Below are 19,804 nucleotides of genomic sequence, written 5' to 3'. Positions count from 1 at the left end.
TGGGTTTGTGAATTTCTGTATATGAAGGGTGTTGATAACCATGAGGTTAACCTGACTGAAATTCTTTTGGACATATTTTTGTCCAATAACTTCATTTTGTTTAATAATGAACTTTTTCTCCAAAAAACAGGAGTCGCCATGGGTTCACCATGCGGGGGAACCTTTGCTAACCGTGTAATGTCATAGTGGGAGAGAACACTTCTGTTTCATAATGCAGAGTTTATCCAACATACTGTTTGGTACACACATTACCAAGATGATATGTTTTTCATAAGGAAAGGTGACTATACCTCAGCAGCCAATTTTGTTAATAGTATTACAGAATTAACCAATTTTTTTTGCAATTTACTTTTCAGTTTGAAACTGACACAACAAACTTTCTGGATGTTCACCTAACCAAAGACCATAGCAATAATAGGTATTTGTCAAAGATTTACAGGAAGCCTACTTACTCTAACAGCTTTCTGCATTTTCAAAGCAGTCATCCCTTTCAGCAGAAAACAGCCATTGTAAAAGGCCAACTTGTTAGAGCCGTTAAGATCGTCCTTTCGAGAAAGACTACTTTGATGAATGCTTAGGATTAAAAGATACATTTTTGAAGAAGGATTATCTGGAAGAATTGATTGACCTGGACATTTTAAACCAATTCTTTGGAAAAGTGATGTAGCTAATGAATCTACTGATTTGTTCATACACAGGTCATATTCAAATATTACTGGCAATTCGGATAACATTGGGTATTACATCATCAGTTTTCTAACCCCTTTTTCCAGAAATGCTAATGGTTTGAGAGATATTATAGTAAAAAATTGGGTATTTATTACTGAAGATAATGCTATTCACAATGTTTTGGAAAGCAGGCCTCGTATCACATTTAAAAGAGGCTCCAATCTTAAAAACATGCTCGAAAATCAACTCCCTTCAAATTCAGTTTATAGAGGGATGATTAAGTGTGGCCACTGCCACTATTGTAGGTTTATTGATGTAAGGAAAGAATTCCAAAGATATGGCACAACATACACAGTAAAAGGAAAGTTTAATTGTGAGACAGCAGGAGTGATTTATCTTGCCAGGTGTCAAAACTGCAACTGCTTCTATATAGGGAAGACCGAGCATCAGTTTAAGCAGAGAATTTATGAGCATCAATATCATATAGCCAAACATCATATTACTAATGCCTTGGCAAGACATGTTGAGGAGCACCCCTCACATAGTTTTAAATATGCCATTATTGAGCAAGTCCCAAAAAATATTAGAGGTGGCCCATGGGGACAATATTGGAAGAGCATAAGTTGTTATGGCAATTAAAAATCAATGCACATGTCTTCCCAGGGATAAACAAATTTTGCTTAATAAAATGTGTATTAAAAATGAAAGGCCTAGAAAGGTAGGATGTTGGAACTAATTGGTGTTTTTATCCCTTCTTTTGGATGGATATGTAAATCTTTCTGTTTTTTATAATTTTTCGTTCTCTATGGTTGTGTGCATCCACACACACACACACACACACACACACACACACACACACACACACACACACACATTTATACACATACATAGGTATAAGTATGTAAAGTTTTATAGGTATTGTGTATATAGAAAATAACTTTTATATTTCTTCATTATATATTTTTAAGTAGTGGAATACATTTTGCTGAATATTTATAAGTATAATTAGTTGATTACTAAGATACTTTTAAAGCATTTTAATGGATGGCATGTCACTTTAACATTTTAAAATGTTCATGACTACCAATTAACTTCCTATTTAAACTAGTAATAAATGAGTAGCACTGTCTGATGAAGTTCATTCCTATCTGGTGAACAAACGCGCTGATAATATACTTGGGAGAGAAGGACAACCTGGTGTGGCATCTGTTCTCATTGAATAGGACCTACTATAGCCTGACTTCTGAGATTGTAGGTCGGGGTGTAAATGATTAGTTTCATTGCAAGTGGGTGGAGCAGGAGCATCTCGGTGGAGTAATTTTAAGAGTCGGTAGCCCAGAGGCAGGTTTGATCTGGCTTGTGCTGGAAGCCAATGGGACTTGGATAAATTAAGGTGATGGTGCTCATGGTGAGGGGATTTGCTGATAAAGAAGCATATTTTATTTAATAAAGCCTCTATTGTCAGTCCATTTTGTTAGTGAAGATGGCAAAAAAAGGTAAGCCATACTCAAGTTGTGTGAAAAGGACTGAGATATTTTCTGAGCTCAGAAAAGCAGGCAGTTGATTTTCGTACTAAGTTTTGAATATGCTTATGAAAGGTAAAAGACTGATTGAGCCAAATGGCTAGGTATCTAACTGAAGTGTTGGCGTTAAATACGGTTGTTTTCTTGGATAAAAAAACTTGACAGAGATGAGAACTATGGAAACTCTTTTCTTAGTACCAAAGACTATAGCTTTGGTTTTGAGGGGTTCAGGAGAAGTTTTTTAGAGGTGAGCCAGTGGTTTGGTTCCAGAAGGTCATTTATTATTTGCATTTAAATTACCTGTTGTGCTGGGTTGTACCAGTAGATAACTACTTCATCAATATCAAAGAGGGGTTGTAACTGGGGACTGGGTCAAGAAGTAACTTATTTGTAAAGGTGGAAGCAAATATTGGGGTAAGTATTGATCCCTGTGGTACACCTGAATGAGTGTAGGCAGTATGTGACAGACAGGAGACAGTCTTCACGGCAAAGGATCTGTTAGTCAGGAAATCTGTAAATCACTTTGCTGTTTCAGTGCTAATGCTGATGTCTAGGAGGTGGACCGGTAGTATTGGTCTAAAATATCAAAGGCTTGGATCATATCAGTGTAAATGTCAGGGTGAAATTTCCTTGATCCATGTTGGTGAGCATGTTGTCACTACAGACCAGAGTGCAGCCAGTGTGCTCCTACCTGCCTAGTAACCATACTGGTTTGTTGGATAGTAAATGATATTCATTTAACATTCATTTTAAAGTTGCCTACTCTTTTTGCTTTACGATTTTGTTCAAGACCAGCTAATGGATGTAATGAAGTGAAAGAGGCAGGTATTTCTCAAATCACAAGATTTTGCCATGGCCAGTACCTGTGAAATATAATATCTGGGTAAGAAGGTACAAAATATTGCATTTGATGGAATGACCATAAAGATTATGTAATAAAACACTCTATACTTCATTTAAGAGGAGGAACATGTTAGTGAGACAAAATCACTCTTCCGTGTCTGCCTGTGTGTCCGTCTGTTCCCTGCCAAACCAGTCTGCCTTATGGTTTAGTGCAATGAAACTGTACATCTGTGTAGATGGTTGATAGCACAATGCATGACTCTCTGAATCAACAAAAGGGTGGGACACATTGTGTGTGTGTCATCTCTGCCTTATGTATGACACTACTGCCATGCTGTCCATGTGGACTCTGCCTCTATTCACTGTGAGAGGGGAAACATGAAGCAGAATCAGTGCACTGTGTTTATTTCAGGACTGTTGACTGGATTGAAGATTACATTTATCTCATGGAAAGTGAACTAGTAGTTCTCCAAAGATGTACCCCATCCTGAAAGAGATGTCTGTGTATAGAAACATTTCATTCGGGCTGTTGATCTCTGTGTCCTGTAAAATATCTCATTCTTTAATTCCCCAAGCAGTCTGAATGCTAGTATATGAAGACAAGGTCACACATGTCAATAGGCGTCCTTGTTTTCTTTTTCCCTCTTTCAAATCAACAGATTGGCATCAAGCTAGAGGAAATTGAGGTGTCAAGGAGTCCAAGGGGATCTGGACTGTATGTGATGTAAGTTCCCAAGAAGGCTGAAGATGTTTTGGTGACTAAGGTCCAAGGATTTACAAGTCTAGACTAAGAGGTGTTTTATACTCTGGATCCTATGAAGAGCAAGAAAGGCTTATCATTCATTGGTACAATTGTAGGCCTCTAGGTGCTTCAAAGTCTACACACTTGTACTATGAAACACTAAGCAATACATAATCAAAGCAACAACAGCATGATTCTAGCCAGTAAAAGTTTTAACTGTCAGAAAAAAAATGTTTTCTGCAAGGACAAGACCTTTGTACCATGCACACCACCCACCTTACTTATATATACTAAACAGCCTCACAATTGTGGAGAATAATGACCAACAAAATAATATATAAATCACTGCTGTTGCAGTAATAGAAACAGCAGCAGATATGACTGTCCATGACAGCCATCAGTTAATGAACTGAGCCTGTGTAAGTGTGATCAGTGGGTTGCAAATTCATCCAATTTATACCCTATAAATTCTTGAGAAACTTATCTTAGTTCTGCAATGGGATTAGGTGGGTCAACTGTGGAATGATGAATCAGCTGTACTGGGTCAGCTAGTAGGTTGCTGAAGCTGTGGTTTTTAGGCAAGGTTCAAAGAGACTTTTTCTGAGTGATCACTTATCCAGTAAGGATATTGTTTGTGCATCTCTTTGCATAAGATAGAAGCCATAGTTAACCTTACCTTGTTGAAGACCATGGGTTTAGATGATAGATTAATATGCAGACATGTAGTCCCTAATAAGAAAGGGATTTACTTAAAGTGATAAGACTTTTATAGGGACATGAAATTATGTTATCTTTGGGGTCTACTGATTCTAAGTAGTCTTATGGTTCAATGGCTTATAGGGTTATTTGGAAGGACTCCATCTTGATTTTCTTGTGTTTAACATAAGCTTTCAAGGTTTAACAACCATGGTCAATGAGGGCCCAAAAGATTTTTGGGAACCAGAAAGAATCTTGATTATCCTCTCTGATAGCATTCTGAAAGAGAATATGGTACAATGGAATGAGCCTTTAGGAGAAAATGATTATGGTGCCTGTGTCTTAACTTGTGTGGAAGGTATCAATCTGGGGTTTTCTGTGATTTCTACAGTCTGATTCTGGGACATCATTTTGCAAAAACAGTGTTGGGAATATATTAGAGCCTTCCTGCAATGAAGCAACTCCCAGTGGTTTTGATCTGTTAGTCTTAAGAGGGTGGATTCAAAAACTGACGATATGTGATGACCATCTGTCATGTATAAATCAAGTACACTCTTCTTCAAAATCTCCCATCCACTTAAAGTTATGGCTTGCAGCAATACTACTATACAAAATATTAACTCTTTCAAGTATTTCAGCCTCTGGCTAGGCCCGTCACTCACTTTCAACCACTACCTAAGCAATACAAGGAAAAAGATTAACCCATTGCTATTCTGGGCAATCAAAACCTCCACTTTTACCTTCAAGGCCTCCAGAGTAGAAATATATGCAAAAGCATTTTAGTCCCAAACTAGAGTATGATCTTTCCCTAACAGAATAGGCCTGTAAAAGAAACTTCACAGTCATTCCATCACCAGTAAAATCTCTAGGTTTTTAAAATGCAAACACTACTGTAAAACACTACAAAAAACAAAATGACTCTCAGTCAAACTAAGAATTCTTAGACTCTTCACTCTAGTGTTAAAAATTATGAAATTGTAATTGCCCTTAATTCTCTTTAACCTATTTGAAAAGTCCCTACTTTTGTCCCAGGTAGGTGTGGCACTTTAATGCAATCCTTGCAAAAGTACAGCAAGGTGTTTTCTGTTTTACACTTGAGGATGTACACATGACTAAAATGTTTTGTAAATTGCCAATTACAACTGTCTGCATTACAGGCTTTTGAGTATGGTTTGGTTCAATTTCAACATAATGCATTTTCTTAATATGGACTCTCCCCACTGCCATGTTGCAATAACTGTGTAGTTGTGATTTATTGGAGTCAGAGGAAGGTCTGTGCAATGGGTTACAATTTTGAGTTTTGTTTTTGATAAGTTAATCATCCCTGGAGACAGAATAACTGCAAAAGTAGAGGTACTGTTGTGTGAGTGCATGTGTGCGTGTTTGTGTGTGTGTGTGTGTGTGTGTGTGTGTGTGTGTGTGTGTGTGTGTGTGTGTGTGTGTGTGTGTGTGTGTGTGTGTGAACAGTCATATTAAAATGTTATGCTTTGAGAATAGGCTATGATCAAAGATGTACTGCCACCTCAAGAAAAGACTGCATTTATAATGTTTATTGTACTCCCACCCCACTAACCATCTACCCACACTACCTCTAACACAGCATCATTGAGCAGGCTAAGTGCCCTTAGTTTTGCATTAAGCAGAAAAAGTATCTTATCACTATGCAAGCTGTGGATTCCCACCCCAACGCGACTGTTCCGACTGGGGTCTATATTATATTTTCGAAGTTTGAAAACTTCGAACATTAAATAATCAAATTTAAATGTTCGAAGTTTCAAACATCGAACATATAATAAAAAAAACAAACAGAACTTTCTTGACTAGTGAACGCAGGGGGCAAGCCCACCTGCGCCCCCAACACTCCCTGCTCTTTAAATATACCAACTCCGAGACTGCACTACAGTGCAGTAAGGGAAGTGCACGCCCCACAGCCCCCAGCTCTTTAAATATACCAACTCTGAGACTGCACTACAGTGCAGTAAGAGAAGTGCACCCCCCCACCCCCTCGCTCTTTAAATATACCATCTCCGAGACAGCACTGTAGTGAGGTAAAGGGAAGATTTCCCTTACTGCACTGTAGTGGGGTCTCGGAGTTGGTATTATTTAAAGAGTGGGGGGTGGGGGGGGGGCTTGCCGCCCAGCCTACAGCCATTAGTTTTGGGTTTGGGTTTTTTTTTTTTTTTTACATATGTTTGAAGTTTTAAAACTTTGAACATTTAAATTCAATATTTTAATGTTCGAAGTTATAAAACTTCGAACATATGATATAGACCCTTCAGACTGTTACTCTTAAAGTCTAAGCAGCAGTCAAACCATCAAGTACATGTACCTGTAGATAAGTAATCTCCTGGGGTCTAAACCCTACAGTCACAAGTGTGTTTTATCTTCTGATGCAGGCATTATACTGACCAATAAAAACCCGTCCACAATTACACAACCAGCAGTGGTACATGTTGGGGCGGTTGTCAGAAGCTTTAGAACTCTAAATCTATCTGTGGGGAAAGCTGTAAGTATGCCAGATTGATTCTTGAAGTAAAGAATATTGCTTTTTTTGCCAGTTATACTTAAAATCAAAATATCATATTATACATTCACTAAATGTTGTTTCTTATCCACCAGTAGGTATTCTGGCAGTGGTGCTGGTATATTTCTGTAATACTCCTTGTGAATATTATTTCAAGAAATGAGGAAAAACATGCTTTAGAAAAAACACAATACTGTCTACCTAAATAAAAGACTGCTCCTTATAGTTTATTACCTCTGCTTACATAGAGCAGTGCTCATAGCAATATGTCTTGGGCATAGGAAGTGTCCATTGACTGTCATGCAGCGACTGATGTAAATCTAGTTCATGTATATGTCCATTCCCTTTGATAAATAACCCTTATTTTTTCCTCCGTAATAAAATACACTCTCTCAACATCTTGTTTAACCAAACCCTACTCAGTCATATTGCATGCCACCTTACTCATTCCTGAAGTCAGCGGTTGAAGGTTGCGCAATCTTTTCTATCCATTGATGAGAAATAACTCTTCCCTCCTCATATGTTGTCATGCAGGGAGCTCAGCATATACTATTGTCACAATGTATGTCTGTGAACCAGTTCAACAAGTAATCCAAACTTCCACTTTTTGACATTAATTCAAGTTTTTTATGATGTTACCTACATTTTTCCTCCTTGTGGATTATGTTTGAGTCTATATGGATCCCTGCTTTTTCAGACAACGTGTAAAATCACCTTAGTCACCTTCTGGCAAGAATGCACACCTAACTTAGTCTATACTTCACAGGCAGAACTGTAAGATGGTCATATTGGATACAGGTCTGAGAACAGAAAACTATCAAAGTTGTCATACAGCACTTTACTTGGCAAGCATACCTTTATACCTTCATAGATTTAGAAATCTGCAGTATCTTCCCACGTCTTCAGTCTCATCATTTCTCTATAACTGTTAACACAGAGGAGAGGCCAAGAACCGAGGAGCTAGAGGAGTTTCAGGAGTGTTTGCGTTTCTTACAGGTTTTTGCCTGTTGCAATTTGTTGCTGCCCATCCTGTGCATTTGTAAAAGAGTGATCCTGTCGGAATTTTATTGAACTGGACTGTGCATTCATGTTTTATTAAATCGTTTAAGAAGGTAACACTGGCCTTTTCCTTTTCCTGTGATGAAAATTCTTTTTGTTTTGGAGTTGGTGGTGAAAAAATTCTCTATAACTCTTGCTGATGCAGTAATTTGTCACTTTAACAACACTAGAAAGCTTTTATTATTACTTTACAAAAATACTTCTATTGCCACATGTGAACTTTTATTCTGCCTTAGTATATGCAGGACCATCATTAAATACTATAATAATGCTCTGACAGTATTGTTGGCAGCCACCGTTATGAGACTGCATTTTATCTAGTGCATGTATCCTGCCAAGTTTTATTTTTTACATAATATAAATACTCTAACTTCAGAGCACCCCATAAATATGCCAACTACTGTTTTCCAGTCTGTATTAAAACTATTTTTACCTTGAAAGAAATTCTGTTGCTAAACTATAAATTCAGCATTCCAAGCAAGACCAATTTTGTTATTTATACAAATAAAACAGCATCAAAACAGAGTGAAAACTGCCAACACTTTGATGCTGCATTTCATTTTGTGAAAGCATCCATAGCCTTTCCAGTAGTCAATATTTTCTCTTGAAATTCACAGTATAATAATTTCTTGAGAACTGTTCTTGAGTGTGATAGCTGTCATTTTTCATACCTAAGAAATACATATTTTTTTAGTCTTAAAATGAAATGTTGTTCTTGCTTTGCACCTTCAGCATTGCACATGAACATTTGTTCTAGCCACTGTTCGTAAGGGTGCATTGTGAAAATAATATGCTGTAATAGCCATGCCCTCCAACAACTCTTCACATCCTCTTGGATGAAAAACTTTGAAAAGTGACATATTCAGTCACTTCTGTCTCTCTCTCTACTTGAGCTTGCCAAAATCTTCCCACTGGCACCCCTCATTATGATCTTATACAGTAAAAAAAAAAAGTCTTTTGGCATTTCCCAGTTATGGGTCGCCACAGAGGAACTCCAGTCCGCTAATGATTGTCAGTGGATTTGTACGGTGCCGAGTTGCCAGCCCGACGCCCAACCTTCAAAGAAGGCATGCCCATTCATGACACACCTACCTGCATGTCTTTAACATCACTTGACCATGGGGAGGACATGCAGACTCCACACAGAAGGCGCTCCAGCCAAGAATCAAACGGGAGAACCTCTTGCTGTGAGGCGACAACGCTAACCGCTGCACCATCACAGCAATATCTTATACAGTATTATTTTTATTTCTTATAACTCCACCTTAGGAACTACTGTTGTAAGAGGCCTAGTTACCACTACCTCACTCCTATAATCCGCAAGCCTCCATTATTTGTGCCTTCTGGATAGATTTGACTTGAAGCAAAATTTCAACTGCTCATTTCATACCAAAGCTCCGTTTTGTCATTACATGCTCCTGAACTGCTTTTACTCTGGCAATTCACATTTTTAATTGATATAGCAGCTTGATTAGTCAGTAACCAGTTTTAGTGTGTGTTTTATTCTTTAGATTCTGTTCTTTTACAGTTATAAGTTACGGTTATAACAGTATAATTTATTTAATTCATTCTAACATTTTGGTTTAGTTTTTCACCCTAGACTGCAACTGAGAATGCGATATGCCAGGTTAAACATCAAACAGGCAAATGAATAAGCAAGTAAATAAAACAAATACATTGGGAACATAAGGAAACCTTCATTGGTATCTGCATAATATCATGAGGGGAAGATAAAGATTACACTATCAAGCAAATGAATGAATAAATATGTAAAGTAAATAAATGTGAGTAAGGAAGGCAGTCTTCATTGGTACATGCAAAAATTCATGAGGAAAGAGGAAGAAAATATGTGGAGAACAGAAAGAGAAAAGATTACCCTCCCCATGTCTTCAGAAACGAAAGAGATTTCTATGGCCCATATGACGGTTTATATTCCAAAAGAACTTGACTGTAGAGTAACATGCTACATGGGGATAGCATGTGACTCCACATTCTCCATATTGTGTGTGCTACAGTTGCAGGTTCTTCAACTACAAAATTTGATTTTGAACAAACACAGGAAACCTGAGTAACCCATATGTCGACCTCCAAAACATAGACCGCAAAAGGTCGACAAACTGATTGTGGACACATTACCATACATGCGCCGAGAAAGAACCTCAGAGCATGCGTTTTTCAAACAAAACATTCCCAAGTAACATTATCTTTTATGGTGGGGCAAGCCCCTATACCCCCACCCCTGCTATTTATATATACTAACTCCGAGATTGTACAGGTCCTGGGAAAAGGGAATATTACCTTATGTGAGGACTGTCGATCTCAGACACCTATCTACCAGCTGCATATATAAGCCAAATGTGGTCAATAAAACTGATATCAACAAACCTGCATTAAGACCAAATGCAGGGCTCCCATATCTATATCTAAATGTGCGTATCTATTTATATATATATATATATATATATATATATATATATATATACATATGAAACTAATTTTTTAAGAATGTTCGCTCATATGAACATTGGCTTTTTTTACACTAGAAATGGCATTCACTCTTTCAAACTGTACCTCTGATTTTCTTTCTTCTGCTGTGCAAGCTATTTATACTGGTGGCCCACCCAGGGGGTTTGTTTTCGGTGTTAGTCCTAAGTTTAGTTTGCTTTGGTACTGCTGCTCCTATTCAGTTATTTACATGGTTGCACAGGGTTTCGGTAAGCACATCTGTACAGTCCACCATATTCTTTAAGTCTGGGGGACTTGAGATTTAGCTATGCCATTGCTTAATAGGATGTAGTTAGCTTTGGAAAAGTTCTTAAGGAGTCTAAGGTTTGCTGAGAGCTCAGTGTTTATACTTATTTCAAGGGTGACCACTTTGTGATCTTATCTGACCAGTGAGGACATTACACAAGGGAGAATGCAATGTTCCCCTCACATTCATGAGTACCAGATCCAGGATATTTACATCCCTAGTAGGTGAGCAGACTAGCAGTTCCAAGGTATTTGCATTGATAAAATCCAGGAATCCTTGAGCTTGCATATTAGTAGATGTGTCCCAGTTTATGGTGGGATAGTTGAAATCAGCTATGAATATGGTGTTTGACTGAATTGTGAATGACTTCATTACATTTATGTACAGAGTGTGGTTATCCTGTGTAGATGGGGACCTGTAGCTGTCAAGAATATGGCATGGGACTTTACCTAAAGTTAGTTGGACATGGAGTAGAACAAGCATGTTGTATTGTTTGACCTGCCTTGAGGTGTGCTTACGTTTTATGTAGATTGATGCAGCTACACCTTATGACCTCTCTTGTGCAGCAGGTGGCCTAAATGTGTAGAAGGCATTAAAGCCTTGTACTGCCAGGGTGCCTTTATTTGCTTTAAGCCATGTCACAGTAACTGCACAGATGTCAACACTCTCCAGGGACAGGAGCACTTCCAGGGAGTGGATCTTCTTGTTGAGATTAATAGCATTGAACAGTAACACATTTAATTTATCTTGCATAGAATTTACTATGTTGGAAGGTTTATCAGACTGGCATTGGTTAAAAAATGCACTAAAGGGGTGGTCATTCTTTTGGGCAATATCCAAAAGCTTAATGAGGACAGGTTCAGGCCATCCCTGGCAAAGCAGTATGGTCTGTCGATCATGTTCTCCCAAGCTGACAAATACTGAACCCCCTTAGAATGACACCAGTAACTATGCCAATTGTTAAAGTCAGTCATCTTCTGTTTATATTGTGGTATCATCCTTGGAGAAGGTAGAATGCTCAACACACAAGGAGACCCAAACAGGGAAAATAAACTGAGAAAAGTAAAAACTAATCCCAACAGTCGCCAAGGAACATGCCAACTTTATTCACCACAAGAGAATCCAGTGACTCAAGGTAATCAATTTCCGACTGGTGCCAGGTGTATGTAAATTCATGAAAAGTAGTAGTGTTGTTCAAATATTCTACAAAAGATTTTGCATCATACTCATTTCCCTTCCATAAAATTAGGATGCCATCAAGGAAACTGTTATATATCAGAATCTTTTGCATAAAACATGTAGGGAAAATATATGATCTTTCCCAATGTAGCAAGACCAAATTTGCATGCACAGGGGCCCATGGCTACCCCAGCAATCTGATGAAATAATTCACCCTCAAAGCTTAAATAGTTGTTCCTAAGAACCAATCCCATGAGTTCTACAAGTACGCAGATTTTACTTTTGTCAATACTGTCACATGTAAGCAAAGATTCTCTAAAATAGTTTAAACCCTCCTCATGGGGGATAACTGTAAATAAATTCACCACATCAATGGTAAGGAAAGAATATTGGATGAAGGTATCTATGCGCTTAAAATGCTCCAAACAATGCCATGAGTCTTTTAGTATGTGTTCAATGCCATTGACCACACACTGGGATCCTGCATGCACAAATGCTGCCAGAGGTTCAGTCTTCGAAACCCTGGCTGTCACTGTGGGTCTAAAAGGCAGATTGTTGACATCTTTGTGGATTTTAGGGATCCCAAAGATGACTGCTGTAGTGGGGCGGGGGACAGTCAAAAATTTAATTTATTTTTCATCAAGGGCACCTTGGTATAGTGCATCCATTAAATATAAATTAACTCCAGTATATGCTCTATTGATTTAGTTCATTGATACCCTGTCATATGTAGTGGCATCATTCAAAATATCATGCATCTTGGATACATAATCTATTTGGCCCATGATAACAACTCCCCCACCCTTGTCTGGCTTCATGATCTTAAGCTCTTTACTTCTGGCTAAATTAGACAAAGTTAGTCCCTCCTCATGGCTGAGGTTGTCATGATGCGTAAAAAGATTTTTGTTTTTATTTTTGTTTTGAATTAACCTCTTGAATTCTCTTTCACACATTATTTCAAACATTAACACGTCCCAGTTATTAGGAGGAATAAACAGACTTTTTCTTTTCAGTGCTACAGTTGTGTTCGTACTTGTAGTATTATGCTCAGAAAAGAACATTCTTAGGTTCAATTGTCTTGTGTAAAGTTTCAAACTAGTGAGAACGTCAGCCACATCTAAATTAAACACTAGCACAAATGTGGTCCCTTTACTAAGTAGTTTGAAATGTACGTCCTGAATATTCAAATTACTAAAATTATAAATGCAAAAACCATTGTTCACAACAACTTCACATCTCATAACATCAGAATGCTCAGATAAATTAGTCAAATCAAAATTATTAGAATTGTCCAAAAAACACATTCAGAAGCATCAAGCAAAAGACACAAATCGTTTAACTCAATTAATGTCTGTTGTTCATCGGTCTTTGGTATTTCGTGTTGTAATAATTCATGTGTTGATTGTGGCCATTGTATTGATTCCAAGAACCCCCTTCCCTTTTGTTCTTTAGCCTTTCCTACCTCCTCAAAGGAGGTTGTTGGTCTAAAAAATGGTCACCATTGTAGTTAATGTCAGAGTTATTAATCAATCAATCAATCAATCAATTAATATCAGCAACTGCAGATGAAAGCTTTGCATCCAAAGACATACTGTGTTAGTGTGCCTAAGAATAAAGTGGATCTCAATAAACATGAGGTAATTGCTACATTTTGTCAGGATACCCATTTCCACCAGGCTGTGCAGAGACAATACACATCCATGGCTGTTGATCCTCTTTTTTGTAATCTGTGAGTGGAGGTGCAATAAGGATTTGGAGTTGTTGGGCTGTGGAGCTAGGTGAGGTGTAGTATTGATTAAAATCCAGACTCTTGGGATAATACATCTTAGTGGGCAAACTAGCTGTTCTGCGCTCAGCTAGATACTCAAGGAAATAGCAGAGGAAGTTTTATATGGAAAATTACAACTGTAGGTGTCTGCATCTGTACAGGGTACTGCAACCACTGCTGCTCATTTCAGTATAGGTTATAGGAGATGTGTTAGAGAGGAATCCAATCCATAAAAAGAAGAAAGTACATGTATATGGCTCAGGTCATGCAGAAATTCACAGTTCTCTCACTATTGTGGATGATTCTACAAAACTACGATTCTCAGACTAAGTAAAATTCAACAGTAGAAATGCAGTACAAAATGTAATAAATGAGGCTCACAGCATTCTGCAATTTATATTTCTCTTTATTGTGAGTTATACTACAAGACTAAGGTCCCTCAGACCAAGTAAAATACAAACAGTAAAAAAACCCTAGATATGAAGTAAATGAGGCTCAGATTCTGCAGCATCTTACAATTATCACAGTAGTGTGAAGGATACTACAAGACTAAGGTCTGAGATCAACTTAAAAATGCAAATAGCTGACTTTTGGTTAAAAGAAGAAATAATGTAAAAAAGTAACAATTCATATTAACACTCTGAATATTGCAGTGAACACTAGTTACACTAGTTGAAATCAGATGGTGTGAAACAGAGACTAATTTGAGCTTGAAGAGTCTAATGAGAGTGCCTTATCAGTTTGAGCTTCAGTGTCGTAGAAATAGCATTAGGAGGGGTATGCAATCTCTAGTTTACAGTAGGGGTTGACAGCTAAAATGCCATCAAGTATAAAACCATGGCATGAATTGGGAGGGTGGGTATAAAAAAAAATCTAAAAATCAATACAGTTGTACCACAGTTTTAAACTCAGTGCTATTGTCACTGAAGAGGAAAATAGGTGAAAACTGTTTCGCAGTGCTCCTCCTACTAATTAGCTAGATCTAATTCCTTATTCAATCAACGAATGAAAAAGGAATGTTTCCTAACTGACCGTAGCCAGCAACTTTTAAGACTTCAAGAAAAAAAACTGCAGTAAAAGAAAATGTAAAATTCAGCAAAGTATAAGAACAACAGTAACGGTAATATCCAAACCTTAAATATAGGAAATCCAAAAATCAGTGCAATCAAACAATAGTTTTAAACCCAAGAGCTCTTGTAGCCACTAATAAGTGGTGTTAATCTCTTTTAAGCAAAACATAGGTAAATTCATCCTCCCCAAAATTTTGAATTCATTCAGATATGTATGAAGGGTGTCAAACACAACAGTCAACATTATCATTTTGAGGTGCTTTAAAGTCCAGATGACGATCTGCTTTCCTTTATAACTTTTCATTTTGTGATGGTTTAATATTTTAGAAATTCATCTTGAATGGTATACAAATCTGATTACCTTACTAAAGACACGTATTCATCCTGTTTGTGTCTGTACAATTCTTATTTACATGAAATGCTTATACTCCAGCAAAAGTCCTTCAGTGTATATTTAACAGTTGGAAGACAACTGATTCAGAGTCCCTGTAGACTAATACACAGCTTGTTTCTTTCAATCTGGAAATAATATAGTGGTAAAAGTTTTCAAAACATGTATGTAACTAATTGCTTCTAGAGCATAATTCCTTTTTAACTCATTTTTGTAAAACAGCCATTTAGATTACATGGTCTAGAATGCTGTATGCATATATTAATTAAAAGAGGCATCATTCATGAACACATACTGTGTTGTTGTTCTAATATGGCATTGATTTGAATAGCTGAAAAAAAAAACTGTATCAAAAAATTAGCAAATGTAGTAGACATACATACTTAAAAGGGACTTGGATGATGTTCATAAATGGAGAAAGATGTTCTACCTGATGTGAGCACAGATAATCAAATGGAAGTTCTTTGAACAGACATCTGTTTTTTTGTAACTGGTACATTAATGCCTGTTTCAGGTTTTGTGACATATTTTTAGATCAACCACCTGTAGAACATACAACATTTTACTAACCTTCTTTAGCATGGTAGTCCATAAGACCATGTAATGCTTGTTTATCAAGTCACATCAGAACATAATTGCAACATGAAGTACAAGAGGGAAACAAAAATTGTATGAAAGAGTATAGGCTTGAGAGGGTCTTTGTTACACTTAGAGACAGAAATGTATTTATTTTTAGTGAAGTCCCTCCAACTATGTTACCATCCTTGCATTATCATCAGATGTGAATGGGACCATTTTTAACAGCATGCATTGACATTCATTTTATACAAGATACCACTAATATAAGAGGCACTCAGATTTCTTTATCATTTCTCAGATATTCTGTATTAAAGATAGCCATTTGGTTTAATATTAAAAATACTTAGTCTTTATTTAACAAATTTAAAGAAAGGTGTAGATGAGACTAGATTTTTGGCATTTTAATAAATGTTTTGAGGCATGGCAGGATATGAGGAAAGTATTATCTGTATCATTCTTTCTGCCATGTATTCATCTGATTGCATTTGATAAATAATATCCTTTTCCTGAATATTTCCATGATTAGTAATAGATTTATTTCTGTTTATTGACAGAGGAGGTGCTGAAATCCCGAATTGCACACTGGTGGTCACCTGATGGATCCAGACTGGCATACCTTACGATTAATGATTCCAAGGTTCCTACCATGGAGCTGCCTGTTTATACAGGCTCACCTTACCCGACTAGCAAAACGTACCACTATCCAAAGGTATGACATATACGTGGTTCAAAAGAAATACTCCTATTAGTATCATGTATTTTACGTCACAGAAATAGTAACATTTGGTGAAAGAATTTTATTTGGTTTTATTGAAGAAGATGAAGCATAAACAGAAACCACACAGTGCATGTACTACATATTTTCTTCATATCACTATGGAATCTAGACTAGCCTAAGTGTTTTGTTGAATACCATCATTTAATGGAATTTGTATTACTACACACCGACAAAACATTCATACTTGCTTCCTGAATGCCCTGTTAAGTGTTCTTATTTAATCAGCAAACAGGTTTATAGTCAGTACTGCACATCTCAAAAACCTTTACCAAAAATATATTAGACAAGACAACTTATAATTTGCTTCCTAACCATATATTACTAAGCACTTTAAAGAATAATGTCACCAATATGCTTTTGTTTATTGCTTTTATTCCCTGTAGATAAAATGTTTCTCTGAACAAGACAGACTTAGAAATCAAAAATAATTGCTCAGATTTATGAGGCAATTTCCCACAACCCCTTCTATTACTGTACTTCTTCTTCTTCTTCTTTTGGCTTTTCCCAGTTAGGGGTCACCACAGCAGATTACCTGTCTGCTCATGATTGGCAATGGAGTTTTACCATGTCGAGTTGCCAGCCTGGCGCCCAGCCTTCCACTGAAGGCACACACATGCATACACTCACACCTAGGGCCAATTTGGAGTGTCCAAAAACATTCCCCTTTAATTTCCCCTTGCAACAAACCATTACCAAAATTCAGTTCAGCATTGCTTCTTATAACTTTTCCTAAAATTAAACAGTTATAAACAAATATGTATTACTTACTTTATTTCCCTTCTGGTGACAATACAACTGTACTGGAAGGTATCACACCTTGGATATCAAAAACAATTCCACAAGAAATGGTTCTACTTGATAAAGTGAATGTAAGTTAGTTGGACATAAACTTTAACTCTCCCACATCTAGTTAGAGCTTATTTAATTTCACACAACTAATTAATAGCCCCACACATTACAGTAAGACATAAATTCAGTTTTAGAATGCATCCCAGTCATACCTCTTAGAGCAAGAAATCTGGACAAAGCCCTAAATAAAAGTGGGACAAAGGCCCAAAAATAGGAACATTTTTTTTAAATATTGCTCTTGCAAACTTAGAAAGTTGTTTGAATAACAGGTTTTGCATTACCGTGAATTTTCTGAATGATATTGATGAATTGTCTGAAACTCAAATGTCTGCCATTATTTTTCAACTTCAGTCTTTAATGATTTACCACTAATTTACCAGAAAACCACAATTTTATGAAAAACAGGCCAAAAATATGAGGCCAAAATCTGGACATCTGCGAAAATCTATACAGTTGAGAGGTATAATACTGGACCCTAGCAAAAGCACCACCTCAGGTACAATGTCTTACTGTCTCAGTGATCATCACCCAATCTGTACAATGAGACATCTCACACATCCACTTAAACAGCATGTTTATCAAACAACATGCAAAGTTTAACTCAGAAATGTTCATTACTAACCTGTCATCTATTAACTGGATCTTCCTAAAAATTCTCCCCTTAGATGATGTTGTAAATTAATTCATTACAAATGGACTGAATATCCTAAATAGTGTTGCACCTTCTAAAAGGGAGAGACCAAAAACAAATGATGTAATGTGGCTCTCCAACAAGAGTAGAATGCTAATGTAGGATACAGAAAAATGGTGGCAAGAATGGCAAAAATATAAAACACCACAATATCTCAAAAACCTCAGAATGCTTCACAATCCTACTATAAGCAAATGAATGAAGACAAAGCTATACTATACTAACTTTCAGAATAATGAAACCAAAATAACGTTCCGGTACACTGCTGAACCAAAAACTGAAACAGAACGTTAAAGTCCTCAGTGTCTTGAGACGAGAACCTCTCTGAAAAACAACAGTTCTGCCAACACAAAACCAATTGGAAAAACGTAAACAGGTATTCAACGAGGTCCACAAAACAAGCTAAAATTTTATTGAACAAGTACGTTGTATATCCAAAAATTAAACGCTTTCACTTGCAAGACAGCAACCTTCATCAGAACAAAGAACAATGAACCTCCCAACATTTAAATAAACTTTTTGGCGCGAACATACTGATAAAGCTTTTTCTTTAAAGGCATATGACACCAACAAATAAGCGCAATTGTACACAAACGAATAACATATCATTCAGGTCTCCATCACCTTATGAATAGCCATAATATATGTATATAAAACAACTGTATAGAAATGCACATTAAAATCTTGAAAGTATAAGAATTATACAAATAAAATAAACAAACATAAAATAAACAGATAATGCTTAGATAGTTTATAAAGAATCGGAACACAATTCTCACATCTACTGCTCATGCTGTCCTATAATGTCCTTTACATATAAACACAATCTAAAAAATCTATCAAACTAACAAGATATGATGGTTTTGTACCATTTCCAATATGTACAACTATTCTAGTGTTACTGATGAAAGTAAAAAATTCCATCATATAACTTATAGCATATAGTAATACTACACATAATATATTATCAACATTCACAGAACTATTTTCTAAGATACCAATATACAATATTGTGAATTCAGTCCATAGCTAGCAGAGGTTTGGTCAAGATAACATCATCAAGACCTGGTGGAGTTGAAGAGTCCAATAAAACCAGCCACCAATACTCCTTATATGATAGTAAGCCCTTAAAATCCCCCCCCCATATCAGTTTGAACACTATCAATTATTGCAAACTTGAAATGATGCCTATCTCCACATTTTTTTATATGTCTGTATAGTGCATTTTTTTCATCTTTTGTCCTGATACTATAAAGGTGTGCATAGATCCGCTTATTAAATTTCCTTTCGGTTTTACCTATATAATATCCTGGACATACCATGCACTTATCCAAATATACAATCATTTTAGTACAACAATTTCCCTGTTTAAATTTAATTCTTGTACTATTTATATTCTCCAACACCAAACTTTTTTCCTGGAAGATAAAATTACATTGTTTACAATTTCCACATTTTTAGTATGAGTATTGTGGGACAGATAACTCCAATTACTTCTCTCTAAATACCTCTTAATATTGTTACCCATCTTAAACACAAACCTGGGTCCTGACCCCAATATTCTAACTAATTCCTCATCAATTGAAATAATATTCCAGTTTGTTATCAAAATGTTCTTAACTTTTCCAACATATGGTCCATATTCCAGCACAAATCTTTTACATAGGATGGACTATCCACTAAAGTATGCG

General features: G+C 36.6%; 1 protein-coding gene across 1 annotated transcript in view; it reads left to right on the top strand.

The window, feature by feature from the left end:
- Positions 1-19,804, top strand: part of DPP6 (dipeptidyl peptidase like 6) — a 2,722,860-nt gene that overhangs the window by 2,015,020 nt on the left and 688,036 nt on the right. The window contains exon 9 of the mRNA XM_044066886.1: positions 16,350-16,504. Coding sequence (XP_043922821.1) covers positions 16,350-16,504 — 155 coding nt within the window. The remainder of the gene's footprint in view (positions 1-16,349; positions 16,505-19,804) is intronic.

Source organism: Protopterus annectens, chromosome 3.part1 (assembly GCF_019279795.1).
Source record: "Protopterus annectens isolate FY-2018-M chromosome 3.part1, PAN1.0, whole genome shotgun sequence".
Classification (NCBI taxonomy): Eukaryota; Metazoa; Chordata; order Ceratodontiformes; family Protopteridae; genus Protopterus; species Protopterus annectens.
This window is presented reverse-complemented; position numbering and strand designations above follow the sequence as displayed.